At 35.9% G+C, this 18,838-nt stretch overlaps 2 protein-coding genes across 3 annotated transcripts in view; one reads left to right on the forward strand and one right to left on the reverse strand.

Moving 5' to 3' along the window:
* Positions 1 to 14,640, forward strand: part of LOC141435974 (endoplasmic reticulum mannosyl-oligosaccharide 1,2-alpha-mannosidase-like) — a 33,782-nt gene extending 19,142 nt beyond the window's left edge. For both annotated transcript variants that reach the window (XM_074098794.1, XM_074098801.1), the window contains 4 exons: positions 5,694 to 5,802; positions 7,344 to 7,523; positions 8,273 to 8,413; positions 9,986 to 14,640. In XM_074098794.1, coding sequence (XP_073954895.1) covers positions 5,694 to 5,802; positions 7,344 to 7,523; positions 8,273 to 8,413; positions 9,986 to 10,201 — 646 coding nt within the window. In that variant the 3' untranslated portion in view covers positions 10,202 to 14,640. The remainder of the gene's footprint in view (positions 1 to 5,693; positions 5,803 to 7,343; positions 7,524 to 8,272; positions 8,414 to 9,985) is intronic.
* An 875-nt stretch (positions 14,641 to 15,515) lies between these two features.
* Positions 15,516 to 18,168, reverse strand: LOC141435990 (uncharacterized; the record flags this gene model as incomplete). Its single annotated transcript, XM_074098814.1, is given in 1 exon segment — positions 15,516 to 18,168. A coding segment is annotated over 1 exon segment (261 nt), but the record flags the coding sequence as incomplete, so codon positions are not given.
* Positions 18,169 to 18,838: the final 670 nt, after the last annotated feature.

An 18,838-nucleotide genomic window follows, 5' to 3' on the forward strand; every position in this document is an offset into this window, starting at 1 on the left:
GGTTTTTTTTTTATTCGACTGGATGGCAAACGATCAAATGAGTAAGAGATCACCACCGCCCATAAAAATCTGCAACGCCAGGGGTATTGCAGACGCGTTGCCAACCTAGAGGCCTATGATGGGATACCTCACGTGCCAGTAATTTCACCGGCTGTCTTACTCACCACGCCGAAACACAACAGTGCAAGCACTGCTGCTTCACGGCAGGATTAGCGAGGAAGATGGTGGTAGCAATCCGGGCGGACCTTGCACAAGGTCCTACCACCTAGTTGTGAGCATGCTTGTGACTTCGACTGTACAAGCTATTAAATACCTCAAAGAAATGGCCAAAACCCTAAATCACAGGTTTTACCAATTTAGGAAGTAGTATCTTAGTTAAGTGGACAATGTAAAAAGATGTTTTTGGAAATAAATTATTATGATTATTAAGTTTAGGTAACAAATGAACTAAGTAGGTAAGTGAATCTCTCCATTTGTCTCTCACTTTAAATACGCTATGCATGTAGCAAGACGTGAACACAGAACTCGCCACAATTCTCTTGTGCCGATCCCTGCACCTACAGATTAAAATTTATTTAACTTCAAAATATCCATCTAACTAACTTACTGTGCGTGCAGTCATTGGAAACCTAATAATAAACTGGTGTAAGTTAGAATTTTTCTGTGTGAACTTCCCTTTACCACATTTTTTCGTTACGTTATGTACAAAATACGTAGCATTTTGTAAAAATGTAACGTAATCGTAACGAAAGTGTAACGTATTTTATACAAAAAATCGTTTATCATGGCGAATAACGACATTTTGAACATAATCACACATGCCACTTACATGGAAAAGATTACCCTATCGTATGAAAAAACAACCAGTTAAAAATAATCACTACTTACCCTTAAAATCGAACAAGCACTTTCGACGTTTTTTCGAAAAAAAACCGCCGCGTCACTTTTGATGGCTGTTTGTCAACAAACTGATGAGATTTATTTATCTCATCGATGTTGCCCTATTAGAGTATTAGTTGCCAGTGTACAAAAACAAATTTCTACCGAAATTGGCGTTAAAGGTAGCTTAATTAAGCGTCACCTAAGTATTCGTAACGAAAACGTGGTTTTTTGGCACGTGAAAAGAAATAAATATAAATCATGAAAATTATTTGATTATCATGATTCCGCAATCGGTAGGACTATCGTTATATCATAAAATTTTGTTTAAACAAAATCATGATCATGAGAAGTTAAATAGCATGAAAATAATAAGGTATTTAGTACTCGTGGTCAAAAAAAATAGTCAATTTTCGTTACGTTTTGGACGGTAATATATTTTTATTATTTTTTTAAAAGGGTTTAAATCAATTATCTCATTTGCGACCTTGAGAGTTTATATCGTGTCATATAATAAAAAAAAATTAAACATCTAGGTGTTATCAGTTTTTTTTTATCAGCGTTCCAAATTTGAAACGTCCAAATTGGTCAAAATTCGCGGCCTTACCCATGTATCTAATCTACCAGCTCTTAACAAAAAGTTACCGTAAATCTGAGATTTTTTGGCTTTGGAACTGTAAATAAAAACTGGTTCACTAATTCTAATAGATAAAAGCAAATAAATAAGAATAAGACATACCGGTAGATGTTATAATATCCATGCGTGTAGAAGTAGATTATTCTATCAATTTACGATGTTTATTAACTTAGGTATGTGTATTATAGTTCACGTATTTTGTTCAGCATTGAGTTTGTCACTGACGATATGTGCTTCGTGGAGGACGTAAGGCGGCGTAAAGTCAGATATAAATTCATCATTTAAACTCTTCATTTTAATTTACTCATCAAAAATTAATTCACCGGACTGAACTCATGAACATTACTTTGGCGGGGTTTCATGACAGGCGCGAACGGGTAACCATGATTGGTCCGTGCTACGTCGTGCGCGCGCACTGGAAGCTCATTGGTTAACTTTCGAGTGCGCGCGCTTGACTTCGCACGGTCCGAATTGGACTCAAGAATTTATTCTCTTTTTTTTCATAACTTTAAACGGAATTAAAATACGAGTTTACATGAAAAAAAAATAACGTTCTCTTTTCTGTCGCGTTTAATCTGTATTATCTTATCAGTAAATATTCAGTTGGGTGCATCAAACTTTTCTTATTTGTTCAAAGCCTAACTATAACGACTCTTTAGACTTATTTTTTTAACAATACTTTGGACATCATTTGGCAATTTAAAAAGTTACTTTACCGCACAAGTGCGGTAAGTAAAATCCATACAACTTTACAGCACACTTGTGGATGCGTGCAGGAATCACTAATTTTCTATGGATATGTTGACCCACGTCAAGAGGCACTTTCCGAGCACGTGCATTGTAAAGAAAATACATAATAATAGCCTAGTTTGGAGTCTGAATGGAAGATGAAATTGCAAAACCGCGGCAAATTCAAAAAATTGGCAGATGTTATCACCAGGTATCACCATAGAATAAGTAATAGTACAAGTACAGAAGCCTCTCTGCCATACATAAATGACGATTATACTTTATGTTTCTCTGTCTATCGCATGCTTATTGGAAAATAGGTTTAAAACGATATGGGTAAGGCCGCGAATTTTGACCAATTTGGACGTTTCAAATTTGGAACGCTGATAAAAAAAAACTGATAACACCTAGAGGTTTAATTTTTTTTTTTATTATATGACACGATATAAACTCTCAAGGTCGCAAATGAGATAATTGATTTAAACCCTTTTAAAAAAATAATAAAAATATATTACCGTCCAAAACGTAACGAAAATTGACTATTTTTTTTGACCATGAGTACTTCATACCTTATTATTTTCATGCTATTTAACTTCTCATGATCATGATTTTGTTTAAACAAAATTTTATGATATAACGATAGTCCTACCGATTGCGGAATCATGATAATCAAATAATTTTCATGTTTTATATTTATTTCTTTTCACGTGCCAAAAACCACGTTTTCGTTACGAATACTTAGGTGACGCTTAATTAAGCTACCTTTAACGCCAATTTCGGTAGAAATTTGTTTTTGTACACTGGCAACTAATACTCTAATAGGGCAACATTGATGAGATAAATAAATCTCATCAGTTTGTTGACAAACAGCCATCAAAAGTGACGCGGCGGTTTTTTTTCGAAAAAACGTCGAAAGTGCTTGTTCGATTTTAAGGGTAAGTAGTGATTATTTTTAACTGGTTGTTTTTTCATACGATAGGGTAATCTTTTCCATGTAAGTGGCATGTGTTATTATGTTCAAAATGTCGTTATTCACCATGATAAACGATTTTTTGTATAAAATACGTTACACTTTCGTTACGATTACGTTACATTTTTACAAAATGCTACGTATTTTGTACATAACGTAACGGAAAAATGTGGTAAAGGGAAGTTCACACAGAAAAATTCTAACTTACACCAGTTTATTATTAGGTTTCCAATGACTGCACGCACAGTAAGTTAGTTAGATGGATATTTTGAAGTTAAATAAATTTTAATCTGTAGGTGCAGGGATCGGCACAAGAGAATTGTGGCGAGTTCTGTGTTCACGTCCTGCTACATGCATAGCGTATTTAAAGTGAGAGACAAACGGAGAGATTCATTAGTTCATTTGTTACCTAAACTTAATAATCATAATAATTTATTTCCAAAAACATCTTTTTACATTGTCCACTTAACTAAGATACTACTTCCTAAATTGGTAAAACCTGTGATTTAGGGTTTTGGCCATTTCTTTGAGGTATTTAATAGCTTGTACAGTCGAAGTCACAAGCATGCTCACAACTAGGTGGTAGGACCTTGTGCAAGGTCCGCCCGGATTGCTACCACCATCTTCCTCGCTAATCCTGCCGTGAAGCAGCAGTGCTTGCACTGTTGTGTTTCGGCGTGGTGAGTAAGACAGCCGGTGAAATTACTGGCACGTGAGGTATCCCATCATAGGCCTCTAGGTTGGCAACGCGTCTGCAATACCCCTGGCGGTGGTGATCTCTTACTCATTTGATCGTTTGCCATCCAGTCGAATAAAAAAAAAACCACATCCACATGCTTATAAATGTGCACCTTATTGTCAGTGTTAGAGAGGCATGTAAAGATACACTTTTGGAAAGATGTTCGTCAACTAGAGGGTACTTCTACTTCCACATTCTCATGTTTAGCTCTATAGATCTCATATAGGACAGATTTAAGATCAGTATCGTCAGAAAGTTCTAGTAAAACTAAAAACTTCACTTTATTATATGACATGTATTTTTTTTTCATACATACGTTATCTAATGGGAATTTTTACCAGTTTGATCTAGGCTTTATAAAAAATTGCGTTACGTTTTATGGTAACGCCACGTATTTTTTTTTATGTTATTTCTATGTCACATTGGTTAAAATTCGCGGCCTTACCCATATGTTAAACATAAAAATGTTAATACGAATATTTGTTGAGAAAAGTGAATCTTAGGAACCACAATTGTATTGACCAGTTCTAAAAGGGATATTTAGTATCAAAATATTTTGCCATGCCTTTCTAACCTACAAATTCGGTCACCGCATCTAAACATTCTTTTTTCTGTTTGAACTCTGCTTGTTTTGGTTAGAATTTGATTATCGTGATACAAATAATCTGTCGCACACCACTTGATTGTTTCACCCATGTTTCAGCAGTAAATTTCCAAAAAACTATTTTAACACACGAAGGTACTAAACTCAACAAAACACAGCTAATAGTACAAGCTCAAGTGTCTGTTTTCTTACACTCTTTGGTCTGTTTGCCTATGACATTTGAATAATGTTGCCACTCAAATAATATCTGGGTTCATCTTTCATTAACCAAACTATATTTCTCTTGTATTAGCTATATTTATTGAAATTTAGTAGTTTGTATAATATCCTTATAAATAATTGTTTAAATTTGTCACTTTTATTTATTTCCATGGAATTAGACGCTTGATTATTTACAGCGATTCTTCCTAAAATTATTTTTAAACAGTTGTTATACTTAATATAATAAACAGTTTAGCGCCCACTTCTCAGGTTAATTTGCTTAGAGTGGTTCATACAAAAAAAAACAATAAAATAACTGGAGGAGATGGCCCTCCTGATTACGTTCCTGCATTTGCATTAGTGTGTGTGTAATAGAGATGTGTTAGTTTTTGCCACGATTTGGACTCTGTATGTTATGTCTGCTCCTAGTATTTCAAGTCTGTGGCTAGTGCTGCACTCTGACGGGAGAAAATTTCAGTAATATGCCCTATTTAGAACTGACTCATGGTTAACTGTATATCATGCTGCTTCCGACGATTTTTATAAGGTCCTTTTTAGGGTCTTTTTATTGGTGTGCTAAGCGATTGCTATAGTTGCTATGCTACAAGTAAATATAAACGCATGCTTAGGTTATAAATAAAAAGTACTCGTATTTTTCTTGATTTCCGTTACCTTCGTGTTTTTCATGCAAATCCCGATTTTATGTACCTACATTTCAATCCCTCGGGAACAGAGATAGAGTAACGTGACGTGGCTATGTGATTGGTTGCTGTTTTGTCTCCCTACCAAGTTTTGCTTCACTTGTAACTAAGTATCAATCTAAATAGAACTTGCAACTTGAGAAAAATTGGCCGCCAAAAAGGATGTATTAAAAATGACAATATTATCAAAACTTAAATGTCTAATGAGCGATGTTTTTTTTTTTTGTTTACAGCTTGTTGGATGACTATCTGACAGCCATTGAAGGTGTGAGAGAATTTTTAGCGCGGCGATCTTCCCCGAACAAGTACCTGTTTATAGGCGAATTGTCCGCAGGCTCAGAGGTATATTATTTCTAATAATAAAAATTCACCATTATTTTAGTAGCTCTATGTTCTTTAACATATATATTTAGTGCCAAGTACCTGATAATGGTTCGCGGAGTGTTCGCTACAAAGCGAACGTTGCTAATGTTACGAGCGCAGCGATATTTGGCTGCGACTGTCAATACCGCAGTAAATAAGTTTTTGTAAAAAATGAACACAGCTTTTTGCTGACTGTACCATTTTCAGACTGTAGGTGCACTGTCATCCAACTTACATATATATAGGTATCAAATTTCAAGTCAACTCGAGCACCGGTAAAGTGAATCAAAGTGAACTTGCAAGATTTGACCGGAAATCAACAAACAGGGCAAGTTAAATGATTTAATGATTTTTATATCTAATTCTATGTCCTTTGTTCACTCTACTCGTACATATAACATTATTCTTGTATTGATACAATAATCATCTGACATGTGACGTTACTAATAGTCCCGCTAAGTAAACATTAAAGGTCGTCATTATTTAATGTTTACGTATAATTCCTCGCAATAAATCTATGTTGAGTTAGAAATATAATGTACGCAACATTTAGATGATAATAACAAGTAAACTATATTAAAACAAACTGTGTCAAAGCCATTTGCAAACCAAGACCTTTGCAAAGCTTTTTATTTCTCTATTGATTGCAATAGAGAAATAAAAAGTTTCGCAAAAGTCTAAACTCGGAATAGAAGTGATTTTATCGAAGTTTTCATAATTTCAAAAATTTTAAAGACAAACATCTTTCCTGTTACACTTTATATATTTTTTCCTACTGGTTATGGGTCCAAGGCCGATTAAGGACAAATTTAAACACATGATAAAATTGTTTACATGTTTGTACAAATATTTTTTTGTAAGTCCGATAGCTAATTAGTTATTAAAGCGGTGGAAACATAAACAAACAACAAAAACATCAGACTAGATTTGTTCCTCAAAATCGTATCTCATAACATGAGAACAGCCCTGTTATCTTTTTCAAAGGCGGCGAAAAAACGGACTATGGCGCTACCTTTCGAATGGTTTATTGTCTTGAGTGACCACGATCCAGCCCATACTACAGACCTCTGTACTATAAAGGCGCGGTCACATGGAAATCGCTCGACGCTCGTTTTCAGCGATTAATCTGGTCACATGACATATAGCGATAAAGCTGAAAATGTTGAGCTTTTTTTCGCTAGAAAAAAAAACCTATTAAATTTCGAAAAAAAAACAATTTTTTTTTTATTCACTCCATTTATTTTATTTGTAACACTGCCACGAATGCTACTAAATGACATAAAGAAATCAGCTTCCAAGACCAAGACCATTCCTGCAAGCAGCAACTTGTACAGCATTGTACAGTCAGCAACAAAAATATACGTTTGAAGTGCCAGAAATATGTATACAGGACTATTGCCTGAACATTAAGCTCGTGTTTACTCGTGCACTTTGGCTGTATTCATATCTTTGTTGCTGACTGTACGTTATTATGACTTCCGTAGAAACTACGCTAGCATGCAAAATGTGATCTGTTCCAGTCATTCAATCCCAAGATGGACCATCTGACCTGTTTCCTGCCGGGCACACTGGCCCTGGGCCACGCCAACGGCCTCCCGGACTGGCACATGACCATGGCTGAAGAACTGATGACCACATGTTACTTAACTTACGCCGCGCACCCCACGTTCCTCGCTCCCGAAATTACTCATTTCAACATGGTTAGTTTTATAGCGAACAGCCTAACCTTTAAAAAAATACACATACGCTTTAGTAGTAGAACAAATGATAAATCTGCCTGACTGCTCTATAATCAGCCCTGGACGCGTCCTGCATCAGACCAGAGAGGCCTTATTGACTAAGGCACTCGGAATCACAATCGTTTCACCGCTTCTTTCTGTCACACGGTATAGGATGAGGCCGCTTGTAGACGTCCGTTGTTACACCGGACAACGGACCGCTTTTTTTTTTGCCGTACCTACTTGCGGTGTTGTATGGCTAAGTCGCCGGACAAATGTCCGGTGCATGTACACACATTAATTGTAAGCCATACAATACCGCAAGTCCGGCAAAAAAACGGTCCGTTGTCCGGTGAAAACAACGGACGTCTACAAGCGGCCTGACGGTAGAAAGATATTGCGAATGAAATCGCGAGCGCTTGTGCGTTAAGACAAAAAGGCCACAGTACGCGGCCTTACCGCCTTAACTTCAACTTCCACTCTGGAATACCTGGAATACAACGTTGCGAGCACTAATACTGAATATAATGGTGGTAGGGATAATAGGACCTACGACCAATATACTTCATCCGAAAATCCTGAACCATTCGTAACATTTCTAGTGATATTAAATGCGACTCGCCGTACCGAGTCTTGTTAAGACAAGACTCAGTACGGCATTATGATAAGCCGTAATGCATCAAAAGAATAATATTTTGTCGTAATATCTACATTGTAAGTTTTTCCGACAGGCAAGCACAACAGATGATATGTACACGAAGACAGCAGACGCGCACAGTCTACTCCGGCCGGAGTTTATCGAGAGTCTGTTGTACATGTACCAGATAACTGGCAACACTACCTACCAGGAGTGGGGGTGGCAGATATATCAGGTGAATTTGCAGTATAATTACGATGTAGCGTATCCGCGCATGCTTGCCTGGATGCTTTGTTGCTGTTCTTTTTCTTACTTACGTGATTAAGTCGAGTGACGTAACTGGGCGTTTTAAAAAAAAAGTGTACCCTTTCTTTTTTTAATTTTTAAAAAAATATTGTTTTTCCTACTCTGAATCAAGAGCGCCATCAATTCCGATAGTTTAAAAAATGTACCCAAAAAAACATTAAATTAAAAAAAAACTGACTGCCTTAAAAACTAAAAGGAAGAAAATAAGTCTAGTGGTCTAGAACTCTGTCAAGAAGCTCATTTAAGGTTCAACAGTCGGGACCCATTACCAAGATTTTTTGAGCTGGTTACCAATTGAATGGGTCCCGACTGTTGAACCTTAAATGAGCTTCTTGACAGAGTTCTACACCACTAGACTTATTTTCTTCCTTTTAGTTTTTAAGGCAGTCGGGTTTTTTGATTTTTTTAATTTAATGTTTTTTATTTTATACTTTTTTCATATTTCTGTGAAAATAGTAGATTAAAAGTATTATAACCGATATATAATTAGAATGGGCTAATTATTAGCTTTCATTTGATTCCTATATTGTTACAATACAAAATATTTTTTTTATTCCTTCGCCATATTTTTTTCGCAGACGCCATATTGAAATATTATATACCCTATGTCACTCGACAGTTATGACGAATCCAATGATACCTCATATGTTACAATCCGTCCAGCCGTTTAGGCTGCAGCGAGGACCAAAGAAATGGACATACATACCCACATACATACATACTTATATAAATACATACATACTTACATACATACAGACATACATACGCTCGAAAAACATAACCCTCCTTCGGGCAGTGGGGAAAAAATGACAGTTTTTCGACGTGTTTTTTTCATACACAGTATGGGCGTGTCAAAACTGACTCATAAAATTTTGTATGAAAAAATGGGGACATTATTTAAACGATCGAAATCGATTGTGCTCTTGATTCTGAGTAGGAAAAATCGTATTTTTTACACTTTTTTTAAAACGCCCCCTATCTATACTATGCAGTAGAGTCAGTCACAAACAAGCGGGAAGATACCATTCTAACAATGTTTATGATTTTTTTTTTACTTTATGTCCTCAATTTCAAAGTACATTGACATTATAAGTCCAATTAACTACAGATCAGGGTAGCAAATCAAACAGTTTTATTTCGGCCAACAAAAACGTATCAAAACACCTTCTTAACCAAACACAAAGCTATAAGAGAGATAGCATCAATTTGTAAATTAAAATGTGCTGTTTTTTAACTTCCGACATAAAAAGAAGGTATGACCGCTGTGTGTGTATGTGTGTTTGCGGCATCATAGCTTCCAAATAGATGAACAGATTTGGATATTTGATTTTTTTGACAGCAGAAAGCTGCTTTAATTAAGATACTTCTTAGCTAAATTTAATTTTAACGTCTTTTGAGTTGGTTATGTTATTACATCAACAGCTTGTATTTTTTGTTAGGGTAACAACACCATTCACAACATTCACCTTTCCAAAATACTAATACTTAATTTTGTTTTCAGGGCTTCGAAAAATACGCAAAAGTTCCTAACGGCTACACGTCTTTGGCGAACGTGAAGACCGATAAACCTGTGCAGCGTGACATGATGGAGTCATTCTTCCTCTCAGAGACACTTAAGTACCTGTACCTTTTGTTCAGCGACGACAGGCTACTCATAGACTTGAGTAAATACGTCTTCAACTCTGAAGCTCACCCACTGCCGATACACAAGTCGTAAGGCGGCGTGTTTGATTTCATTCGTAATTATTTTGCGACTGTACGGAAGTTGAAGAGAATTTCGCTCCAGGGAAGTGAAAGCTGTGACAAGGAATGACTGGAGGTACAAATATTGTGCAATGTGCTAGGCTAGGTCATCGGGCTTAAGTAGAATAGCCAGCAAAATATGACAACAATAATATATTAAGCCGGTGAAATTGCTGGCACTTGAGTTATACCATCTTAAGCCTCTAGGTTGGCAACGTATCTGCAATACCGGTATTGCAGATGTTTATGGGCGCTGGTGATCTCTTACCATCAGGAGATCCACTTGCTCGTTTGCCAACCAGTCGAATAAAAAAAAAGGCTGTGCTTAGCTTACGGCGACCGAGTCTTGCATATTATTTCATATAAATAAAATTAAGTACTTACTTACATTTTGGGGGAGTGTATTATATACATTCGTACTCGTATGCTAATACAATATAATGTAAGCGGGATAACTATTAGATAAAATATGACACGATTTCATTGCATATTATATATTTGACAAATGATGTATACCAGGTGCAAGTAACCTCGCAATTATATTAATCAGTTGATTGTATATGAATAATAATGAGCTTACGTTTCTGCAGTTAAATCTTAAATTAAAGTCTGCAGTTTCGAAATGCTTTTTTTAACTGTGCATAGCATTAAAAATCCAATGTATTGTTAATAACAGTTAAATTATAATAAATCGTCCTTCCTTCATATATTTATATTTATTTATTCATAATATAGACTTACAGTATACACCAATGCGTCTCTATAACTAGCTATTCATTTATAATCTACTTCATTAAAAAATAAATATGTATTGTGTGTAAAATAAAAAAAGTTGTACGTATAAGAATGGGCATCATAAATCTACTTGTTTTCTTTTTCATTCTCATTTGAATCTTCCAGAAAATGAATAAAGAAAACCGATTAGTCCCGAGCGTTATTAACATTCCGGTTGTACTGTAATTTATTGTTGCAATGTTATGCTATTTATCATTTTATTTATTGTTTACTTTTTATTAGTATTTATGATATAAATGGATCATGTTACGATCATGGATCACTTCTTACGTTGAGTAATTTCTGTAATTAGTATCTCTTTAAGGTCACAGCTCATTAGAGCCACCCGGCACCCGATTAGCACCGCAATTAAGGGCACTCACTTATTGTCTAACACGCTGACGTTAGCAATCGCAATCACCATCTCTTTCTACCCTCGTCTTATACCGTGTGGCAGAAAGAAGTCTATATTTTTTATACTTTTTTTTTAATTATAGTTATGTATAATTATTATCTAATATGTAAACTATGACGACCGGATGGCCAAGTGCTTAGAGAACCTGACTAGAAAGCTTGAGGTCCCGGGTTCGATTCCCGGCCGGGGCAGATGTTAGTAAGAATAATACGAATGTTTGTTCTCGGGTCTTGGATGTTTAACATGTATTTATCTATATAAGGATGGTTTATCCGTAGCCTAGTGTCCAAAGTGCAAGCTTTGCTTAGTTTAGGACTAGCAAGGTCAATTAGTGTCAAAGTGTCTAACAATTTCCTTCGAAACTGCTTGACCGATTTTTATGAATTTTTTCGTGTATATTCGGTAGGTCTGAGAATAGGATGTAAACAATTTTTCATACTTCTACGCGGACGGAGTCGCGGGCAACAGCTAGTAACTGATATAATGTAATTTTATTGTGTTATATTATAGATCCGCAGTTATACTGTTTTTTGTTAGCTTTTAATATGTATTGATTATATTTTTTACCAAAAAATATGGCCATAACACTTAATTGGATGTGTAACTAGACTAATGCTTATTGCTATAAAATGTGTCAACACACGACGTCTTCGATAGTTTGAGTGAATCAACATTTTTATATTTAAATATTTTATATGGATACGCATTCCGGAATAAAAATATTTAGTTACCAAGAAACTTGTTTGGCATTGAACGCGGATTGTATAATATTAGATCATCTCAAAGAAGCGATCACACCCAGAAAATAAATGGATAGGGTTTTGAGCTAACACATTATTTTGTTAATTTACCCTAATTGTGAAGTGTACCCTAGCTATGATTACGTTTACTGTATATTTTATAGTTCCTACATAGCTCAAAGAAAAGAAAAAATAACCCTCATGGGAATGATCCTATAAGGAATCGATGCCCGTCTATGCGTAGAAACGCACTGAAAAAATAATCTTGGAGGAATCAATGGAGTGCCGAAAGTTTCTCGATGAGGGCTACGGTATAGATGTCGCTAGCGTCACTGCTTAAGTGGCTTAATAAGAAACAAACAAGCTGAGATATGTGGTGATTAGGGGAAATTCGTGTCTGTACCGTTGCCCAGCAGTGGTGTAGCGGTATAGCACGTGGCACGGAATGCCGAGGACCTGGGTTCGATTCCCAATGCTGGTCTTATTTTTCTGGTTTTTCTGTGCATCTATATTTCAGTTTGTATTTTCAATTTAGGTTTTACGGGATGACCGTAAAAGTAAAAAAATTGGAATTGAAATAAAAAAATACAAAAAGATTCCAAAAAACCAATCTTAATCTTGGAGGACTTGACGGATTGAGGTAACAAGTACAATTTAATGTGAAATAGGGTTAAGTTTTTGAAAAGCCTTTATTTTCTGCTTATTTTTAAATATTCACAGGCTTTTGTTTATGGAATGTTTTGTTGTTTTCGAGTTTTTCTCGCTGGGAATAGTGTTTCATACCCTTGTGAAACTGCCTAAGGGCTATTTTTATGTTCGTTGAAATAAAGAAATTAGGCTGCGGCTCCACTGAGGCGGAAACGAGCGGAGCGGATAGGAGACGTAGGGATCGACCAATTTTTAATTAGTTAAATCCACATCTCGGCTCCACCGCATTATCATCAGACGTGTAGGGATTGGTCGATCCGTACACGTCACCTCTCCGCTCCGCTCGTCTCCGCCTCAGTGGAGCCGCATCCTTAAGGTGGTTTTCCACCGGCGAGGCGAGACGAGACGAGGCGTGACGAGAATTGAAATTTGTATGGCAGCGCCCGCGGCGGCTCGCGGCGGTCGCGCGAGAATGCATACAAACTTCTATTCTCGTCTCGCCTCGCCTCGCCGGTGGAAAATCACCATTAGACTTTGAACTGTTTTTGCCGCTGCGTTTGTTGCATAGCGATTGTAACACTAATCATTACCGTTACGTTTATTCTAAACATATTGGAAATATAATAGTTAATCTACAGCACATTAATATTAAATTTTGGTGACAGATGCTTTGACTGTTATGGATGATATTTATTTTATATGATCTTGATAAAATAATAGATGTAGATTTAATTTGACTCTCGTACTTAATTGAACATAATAATATTGCATCCATGAGGTCTTATTTATAATATTTAAGGGCATTGTAAATTACAAGCGACGGTAGCTTTTCCATTCCAACGGTGAAAATGCTTTCCAACCGCAAACTTTTTCATTGACTACAAATCAAAACTTGTTTTTAAATTGGTTAACGCTTACGTTTAGCGGATGGAATTAGATATCGCCTTTCGTATGGAGACTACACAATTCTCTTAGAATGTGTCCACATTCGTATCAATTTAGTGTACGGTGCAAATATATCGACACGGCTAAGGTTAACACAATTGTGTATACAAATTTTTGTAACTTTGGCCGTGTCGATATCTTTGCACTTGACTGTACCGTATCTCTGTCGTGTAGCACTCACGAACGAGTACCTATCGTGATCGTTAGTTTGGACGCTAGAGTCTGCAGGGCTACTACGAAACTCGAAGTTCGGGTCTTGCGGTCCCTCTGACACACTTACTGTTAAATACGAGAGCGAGAGGGACAGTACCATACGAACTTCGAGTTTCGTAGTAGCCCTGCTGTTACGGCGTGCAAACGAACGATCGTGATACTCGTCGCTGCTACACTACGCGACATGAGCGATACGCTACCTAAAATATTACTAAGGCGGACCCACCCTTACGGATTATGGTCGGCTGGGTGACCACTTGATTACCCTAAACTGGTAAACCAGAGAAGCGGTATAATTACAAAAATAGGTGGTTCCCTCCTATCGTTTGTCGCCATATAGATAGAAAACTAGCATGTTTTATTTTAATGTAATATGAAATAATAATTATATTGGTATTTGGTGTAACAGTGCGATTGAGCAGGGTGCGTGTGCATTCTTTTGTATGTATCTCATAGATAGAGGATGTGTTTATAACTATGTACCTATCACTATTTTATGACATTCATCCATAACCAAACCTACTGTCTAGATATACGGTGTACACTAGACAATGGCACTGTCAAGCGCACTGAATGCGAGTAGCAGAGCTACATGGTTTTTATCTCAATGTGATAGTAAATTATAAACAGTTTTTGTTACAGAATGTATGATCTAACCAATTAAAGACAAAAACTTTAGTGGCATTTGTTTATTTGATAACCAAAAATATTTTTTAAGTCAATGTGATAAACATTTAATTACTGGCGGTACAAAAGGTGTACATTTTCAAAAATATATAAACTACAATTCTTCAATTAAAACTAAGTATAGGCTCCTAGCCTGTAGGGGCGCCTGCTTGCTTAGTACCAATGGGCCCCAAATATTAATCTAGCAATTACAGTAAAGAAAATATAAATGATAAAGCTGATAGAGGCGTTTACAGTCTGGTAAACTCAGATAATAGTTGAGGATACACACTGACACCTGTGTGTGACTAACCTAACTAGCACCATACATAATGGTGCATGACAACTTCATCCCACATAGCATTAGCAGATTTCGTATGATCTCTAGCCGGTATCCACTGAGGAATTAACCAGAAGAGTGAAAAAGTTAAGCCACTGCAGACGCTGCCATCAGATTGGCCGGAACAAGGTCATGCAGGACATTAGAAACAGCAAGCAGATACTACGATCGATTATGGTTAGTAAATGTTTACTCATTACATAGTGAATTAAATTAAATAGTTAGCTAACTAAAATCGTAATTTTAATAACTAAAATGGCTGTAAAAATATATTTGCATGCTTATACATATATATCGAATTCGTCTAATGCTATTTGGAATGTAACAGATATAAAACTTAAATTTACTTAATAACCACTTAATAGTAGGTATAAAGATCTAATGAGAAACATTGATATATAAATAGTGTAGGTAGGTCTCTTATTTATCACAAATATGTAGGAATATTGTTAATATGGAATGGCATTAAATTAATTTTATTTCTAAGTTGGAACAGATCTGATACATAGTGAGCATCACTATAATTAATGCTCTAATGAATATAATTATAGTGATGCTCCTATATATCAGATCTGTTCATTCAATTCATTCAGATTCAGAAATATTTACACAGACAAATGAATTGGCTGTATAAGCGATAATGGGACTTGACTGTCTTGCATTTCAATTCATTGTAAAAATCTTGAATTTCAATTAGTGAGCATAGCATAACCATAAATTTACAATATACCATTACATAAGATTGCCTCTGGGTAATACGGTATTTGACAACTTCTAAATTGCCATATCTTATTATTATGAAAATATAGATATACAGACAGTGTTTAGTGAAGAGAAACCTAAATAATCGGTTGAAAATTGGATTTATAGCGATTCTTTGAAAAATATATATACGTCTCTTTCTCAAACGCTTTTCTCTATGAAGCAAGTATGGCGGTACTGGCGTTTGACGTCACTTGCCAGTATGTCTTTCTCTTTCTAATCTTGAATTTCAAACCTTTATAACTTTGATATTTGTAAAGGTAGCTTAAAAATTGTTTCTCTATTCGATAACAGGTATTGTGTAGCTTTAATTTATAAAACACATACAAAATAGTTAAATACCGTATTACGATGAGGCTAACATTAATTTTTTGGTGTTGATTCGCCAGAGCCAAAGGCACTAGGTCCCTGCTTAGTCTAACTTATTTGAAGGCTGATTGTACATGTGGAAGAAAAATGAAACGAGATTCTAACAGGATTCAAGTGGATAAGGAAAAATATAGTCTCCATCTGTTTTATATGCCTATAGGTAACACTATTACATAGTAGTATGTATAGGTAAAAGCGGGCCGTTTTCTGCAACTCTACGTCTAAAAGTAAAGTACGTAATAAATTCGAAAATCATGTTTGATAGGTAGCAGCTATATCACCTACCCGCTTCACTGCCAATTGTGTGTACCAGTTATACAAACTATCCTAGCCTATATACGTCCCACTGCTGGGCACAGGCCTCCTCTCAGAACAAGAGGGCTTGGGCCATAGTTACCATGTGGGCCCAGTGCGGATCGGAAACTTCACACGCACCATTGAATTGCTTCGCAGGTTTGTGCAGGTTTTCTCACGATGTTTTCCTACCCTGTAAAGCTTGTGGTAAATTTCAAATGTAATTCCGCACATGAATTTCGAGAAACTCATAGGTACGAGCTGGGGTTTGAACCCAGGCCACTGCTTGAGAGGCGATAGGTGAAACCACTAGGCCACCATGGCTTCTATTAGTTATACAAACATTGTGTATCAATGATATCAGTTGGCAAGTATTTTATTTATTGTATGGAATGACAGCACTGCTTATACCAACATTATTTCCCATGCATTGCCAATCCTCATGCTAATTTATTCTAAATCTATGGGTACAATAAAAATACATTTTATTTTCAATCATTCCAGTCCTGTTTTTAAAATGAAAGTAAATATAAAAAAAGAAAACATGGATAATGGTGGATAACTTTTGTATTGTACAGTCAAGGGCAAAGATATAGACACGGCCAAAATTGCAAAAATATGTATACACAGCCTTAATGTTAAATGCATAAATTTTCCCTTGACTGTACCATCAGCCAAAAATGTGGTCTACCACCTTAAAGTTGATAATCGTTTGTATGTCATAAAACAATAATGCCAATAGACTTGTCGGTCAACTTGAAAGTTCGACTTAAGCAACATATTCATCTGATAGGAATTTGTTTAAAATTTGATAGACCACTTATTTGGCTGATGGTACAATATTATCACTGTAGCATATTTTCACAGAAAATGCCAATGTGACATGGCATTGATTTAAATGTTAGAATGTACTATGGTGAGTCAGAAATCAAATGGTTAGACTGTACACAGGCTAAGAGCAGGGGCCATTTATTCACTCATGCTCTGCATCAAATCAGTAACATAATTTACAAATCGCTCATCCAATAGAATAATGACTTATTTACAAAAGCACAAGTTTTAGACTTTGAATTTACGGTTTGATATCATTAAATTATCTACTTTCTAGTATAATCATTAAAAAGCAATTGTGTCAATATTCAGTTGGATGAATGAAATACTGATGAGACTCCACTACAGATATAATAGCATCCACGCTTTAATTTGTAACCAGGGCCAGAATTGCTGACAAAAATGTAATAATATCATATTGTTTTACTACTAGTAAATGTCAACACGTCTGTGGTAAACATTTTGAAGCATTGGATAAGTTCATATTTTTACACTCAACTGTAGTAGTGCTTGAAATTAGTACCAGATTCAAGCCCTAGTTGCAACTCTAAATCATACATGGTGAAAAGAGCTAGTAGCTAGCATGATAGCATGATGCAAGGGCCAAAACTCATAGGGTCTTACTAAACCAGTCAGATTTGAGCAGCAATAAAGTTTTAGTACATACATAAATACATGGCAACTTACATGATTACACAATCACAACACTGCAATGTGAAGTATAGACACTTCATGCCACAACTTTCTTCCTCTTCTGTGCGGGATGCAGAGGAATGCGCTTTGTGGGCAGGGGGAGGGCGTAGATAAACACTATCTACTTTGTCCCCAAATGTGTCTTTCTCAGACAAAGTGTCTGGCAAATTTTTTCTTACTGTCCCATCATTATTCAAGTAGTCTTGGTCTTCATCAGAATTATCATCATCTTTTGAATCACCTGCTGCTTCCTGTCATAAAAAAGGCAATGTTAAGCGGGCGTCATACCTACATTCTATTTTGTAGGTACCTAGTCATTATTCACAAACTGCAGAGGGATGCTAAGCCAGGACGCACAAATTCACTTTTGACAAAAAAAAATGATCCAGTTCAGATCTAAAGTAAACCTAACTAACTACATATTGCAACTAGTATTTACCTACAGCTTTGCTACCATGAAACCAATAGGTACATGACAGTTGAATTAAAATTCTCAAATTTTATCCAAGTAAAAAGTAGTCTTCTCAAGAGCTATCTACATGCCAAATTCCATTCAACTCGATTTCTATTTTAGTGTAAAAGAGTACATCGGGGATGGTGACTCAACAGGGTCACGCTCACACTGTTTTGTCACCAAATTAGTTTTAAATAGTATTAATTATTATACATGTATGTTAGTCAGTAAGGTATTTATTGTATGGGCCAAGTTGCCCTAAATTAATTGTTGGGTGACAAGCAAGTCACTAAATGCAAAAACAATCAGTGGAATATTAACCTAATGATGCTATGCATAAGTTTAATTATCCCTCTTGACTTTAAGTGGTAATTAGTGTCACCTGACGAAATGGATTTATAATTAAATTATTATTATTAATACCTAATCAATTAACATAAGCTTTTGCATTTGTAATATTGGTAGAA

This window comes from Choristoneura fumiferana, chromosome Z, assembly GCF_025370935.1.
Source record: "Choristoneura fumiferana chromosome Z, NRCan_CFum_1, whole genome shotgun sequence".
Lineage (NCBI taxonomy): Eukaryota > Metazoa > Arthropoda > Insecta > Lepidoptera > Tortricidae > Choristoneura > Choristoneura fumiferana.